Below are 4,096 nucleotides of genomic sequence, written 5' to 3'. Positions count from 1 at the left end.
CGGACAAACCCATATGGGACCCATACATCAGCCCTCCTTTCCCCCCACATGGGGCCCACCTGGGCATGCTGGCTGGGTTTGCAACATTATTCATTCATTCATAAATCTCAGTGTTTTTATGGTTGTGCTTTAGCTTCAAACTAAACTCAGATTTAGTTCACAAACATATTTAGTTTTAAAATAATTATGAGATTCAAAGTAAACATTTAGCTTCGAAATATAATATTTAGTTTGAAACTGCAGCATTTATGACTAAATAATGAATCCCATGCTAACAGCTAACGACCCAAAACATCAGAGAAACTCATCCAGGCGTTTTAATGGCTTGAATTGATCTTAATGCATTGATTGATAACTGGATCAGCTGATTGATCAGTTTTTATTTTAATTAAACTTCATGTTGAATATTATTGATAATTTTCTCCATAATCAGAGTAAACATCTCCATCAGATCCCTGGAGGTGTCTGCACCGGGTTTAACCAGAGTGATGATGATGATGAAGGTCCATCTGTGAAGCAAGACTGCCCCCTACCGGCGGAGCTGAGAACTTAGAGAGAAAATAAAAATAAAACACCGGATTAAAATTAAACACATATTCCTGCTGTTATTAGAGGCCAGATCAAGAAGGTCGTTGTTAAAGAACCTGCAGCTGTTCTGATGAAATGGCGTTGCCATGGCGATGAACCTGTGCTTGGACTCACCTGGACCTCCATTCAGGTCATCATGAGGCAAACAGATCCGGTTTAGAAACAACCTGATAAAGTATTCAACCCCTGACCTTTAAGTGTTTAACACGTGGATGAACAAAATATTAAAATTTCAAATAAGTTCAATAAAAATATTTTATTTTTATTCATCTGAGTTTGACAGATTAATATGAGTTTTTGTTAAAACTTCTCATTTGTTTCGTTTTCGGCTGTTTGAGACGTTTTGAGCTTCAATGTTTTGGACCGAACCTTCAGAGGTTCTGCAGTAACTTCACTTCCCAGCTGGGGGGCGCATTAATAAAAGCTAAAATAGTAGCTCACATGCTAACTGCTAATCCTAAAGCTAACCGCAAATCCTAAAGCTAACCGCTAATCCTAAAGCTAACCGCTAATCCTGAAGCTAACTGCTAATCCTGAAGCTAACCGCTAATCCTGAAGCTAACTGCTAATCCTGAAGCTAACTGCTAATCCTGAAGCTAACTGCTTAGCTGTTCCTGGAGGTTCTGGTCGATGTGGCCAGGCCTCCTGATGAATACATGAAATATTAAAATCATTTTCTGCTTTTAGCCAAAGATTCAGTGACTTGTATGAGCTGAAAGCTCATCCTTAACCTCCTGTTTGTCTGCTTTAATTAGGCCGTTCAGCTCTGAGCCACAAACACCACTAACGACCTGAAGGTGCAAACATGTCCGCCGATTCCTCTGATCCAGATCTGCTTCAGATTGAGCACAAACTTTATTCTAGATTTATTCCTGAAAACCCGAAGAAGCCAGAGGAAGAAATTCAGCCACAACTCAGAATCTCTCACATGTTTTATTATTTAACCCGCTGCAGGACGGAAGGCCAGCTGGCTGCTGCCTTCAGGCGCTGAAGATGACGAAGAGGAGCAGCAGCGCGGGCAGGAAATGGCGCAGCAGGAAGTGGCGGCTGCAGCGCGACGCGGCGTTCAGCTCGTAGTCGTTGTTCGCTCGGCACCGGCTGCAGTCCTCTCCGCAGAAGGAGCAGGAGGAGACGTCGCTCCGCAAAGACGACCGGTACGACCGCACCGTCCTGCGGCCTGCAGGGGGCGCCAGAGCCCAGAATCAGCTGCACTGTCTGCACTTCACTCTTCAGATCAATTCAGTTTATTATCATTTAAAGTAGCTAATTATTCAGATTTAAAGTGAAACTCATTAATATTCAGTAGTTTGCAGTTTGTCTTTAAATCGGCAGAAATGGATGCAGAAGAAAATCTGGGATTCCTGAGAGAAAGTTAGTACACCCCATGAAAATCTTTAGATGTGTGAATATTTTTAATATTTTAACAATATTGTGAACGTCAAGTAAAATAATAAATATTTTAAAATTTTCAGTATAATGCCAATAAAACTAACATTTCTGGTGATGCATAAATTAGTACACCCCAGAGGAAAATTATACTGAAATAATTATTAGTTATTTAGCCTGTCAGGAGAGCAAAACGCAGATTTTCACCATGTCATTCATTCATTTATAGATATAGTTTGAAACTAAATATTTACTTTACCAGCTAAATATTGAGCTAGCTAAAAAGTGTTAGCTAGCTGGCAGCTAGCTAAATATTTAGCACTCAGCTAGCTAAGTATCTAGCTAAATACTTTTCTAGTTGAGTGCTAACTATTTAGTTATCTCTGCGCTAAACATTAAGCTAATATGCAAATATGGAAGTGGACTATCAAAATAAAAGCTGGGTGTTGATATTCTATATAAACTGCTGTGGACACTGATGATTTCTGCTGCTAAATGTCTGGATTTAAAACGGCTCATCTTGGCTTCAGGCTGAAATGTTGAAGCAACACCAAGCGATTCGAGAAGCAGGAGCTCAGAAGACCCAGCTTTTATTTTGGTAGTCCACTTTCGGGTCCAAGCCCGGCTCTTCAGCAGAACCTTACGTGGCTCGTAGTAGTCATAAACGCTGACCGAGGCTTCCTGGACCCGGGCCACCTTGAACTCCACCAGCAGCGGGACGAGCAGACACGATTCCTGGGTCGACACCTGCAGAACCAGAACCAGACAGAACCGCGGTTGGTTCTGGAGCCCAAACAGAACCAGACAGAACTGGCCAGCCGGATCAGGTGTCAGCTCACAGAGTCCAGGTACAGAACCGCCCTCCCCGGCTCGGTCTCCACTCGCTTCACGGCGCCGCCCAGCGGTACCAGGTCCGGTTGGGCGCTGAAGCCGCTCAGCAGACCCACCTCCATCAGAACCATCCCCGTCTCATTCAGGCCCAAGTGGCGGGCCAGGCTGAGGGCCGCAGAACCAGAACCAGTTAGAACCCGAACAAACCGGGCCACAAAGCAGCAGAAAGATTCTGAGTCTGTCAAAATTTTATTTATCTGTTTAAAAAAGTAAATTTAAATTTAATTCATCTGAATTTATGAAAAGTAGAAAATAATAAAGAATCTACATTTTAAATAAAGATAATAAAAAACATTCACACAAAAATGAAATGTCTAAAATTTCCAAAAATATTTCAGGAAATTTACATTTTTACAAAACAGAAAAAAAGATGATTATTATATGTTTAGGTATTTAAATTCAATCGATTTTCCTACATTTGCAAAAATGAAATGAATATTTAAAATAAAACCAGTAAATAACAACTGAATAAATATAAACTTACACAAATAAATAAAAAAGTTAAATATTTCTGGAAATTTAAATGTTTTCAACTTTATTTTATTTACTTTTTTAATTTTGAAAATTAAAAATCTCCTGATTTTCTTCATGATTTGACTCTTTACAGTCAGAGAAATAAATGATGTCAGGAACAGAATCAGTCCACAGTGACAGCAGGTGGGTCATGTGACCTCCTGACCTGGTGCAGGTGGGTCATGTGACCTCCTGACCTGGTGCAGACGAACAGGTGAGCCTCGTTCTGCTCCTCAAACAGCGCCACCTTCAGGTAAAACGCTTCGTGTTCTTCGGCGCCCCTCCTCCTCAGCAGCTCCTCGCTGCGGATGTTGTAAAACACGTTGAGCTGAAAAAGAGACGAAGGTGAGGAAGAAGCAGCAGGGGGCGCCGTTACCATGGTTACCATGGAGGCAAGCAGGTACCTGGAGCAGAGCGAGTCCACGACCCGACGCCGTCACCTGCAGGTCCAGAACCGGTTCTGGATCAATCTGGAAAAAGACAGTTTAAACATTTAAAGACCCGAAACTGCCGAGTCAGCAGAGACTGGGACCAGAATGGGACCAGACTGGGACCAGAATGAGATCAGACTGGGACCAGAATGGGATCAGACTGGGACCAGAATGAGATCAGACTGGGACCAGAATGAGATCAGACTGGGACCAGACTGGGACCAGAATGAGATCAGACTGGGACCAGACTGGGACCAGAATGAGATCAGACTGGGACCAGAATGAGA

At 42.4% G+C, this 4,096-nt stretch overlaps 1 protein-coding gene and 1 long non-coding RNA gene across 2 annotated transcripts in view; one reads left to right on the top strand and one right to left on the bottom strand.

Annotated features, from left to right (window-relative positions):
• The first annotated feature begins 145 nt into the window (after window positions 1-145).
• LOC107833923 (uncharacterized) overlaps window positions 146-4,096 on the top strand; it is a 22,671-nt gene continuing 18,720 nt past the window's right edge. Inside the window, exon 1 of the long non-coding RNA XR_001659692.1 lies at window positions 146-155. This is a non-coding gene — a long non-coding RNA (uncharacterized LOC107833923). The remainder of the gene's footprint in view (window positions 156-4,096) is intronic.
• cd109 (CD109 molecule) overlaps window positions 1,428-4,096 on the bottom strand; it is a 19,201-nt gene continuing 16,532 nt past the window's right edge. Inside the window, exons 28-32 of the mRNA XM_016664329.1 lie at window positions 3,783-3,848; window positions 3,576-3,706; window positions 2,814-2,970; window positions 2,619-2,721; window positions 1,428-1,765 (exon numbers count right to left, since the gene is read on the bottom strand). Coding sequence (XP_016519815.1) covers window positions 1,569-1,765; window positions 2,619-2,721; window positions 2,814-2,970; window positions 3,576-3,706; window positions 3,783-3,848 — 654 coding nt within the window. The 3' untranslated portion in view covers window positions 1,428-1,568. The remainder of the gene's footprint in view (window positions 1,766-2,618; window positions 2,722-2,813; window positions 2,971-3,575; window positions 3,707-3,782; window positions 3,849-4,096) is intronic.

This window comes from Poecilia formosa, unplaced genomic scaffold (genome assembly GCF_000485575.1).
Source record: "Poecilia formosa unplaced genomic scaffold, Poecilia_formosa-5.1.2 Scaffold480, whole genome shotgun sequence".
NCBI classification, from domain to species: domain Eukaryota; kingdom Metazoa; phylum Chordata; class Actinopteri; order Cyprinodontiformes; family Poeciliidae; genus Poecilia; species Poecilia formosa.
This window is presented reverse-complemented; position numbering and strand designations above follow the sequence as displayed.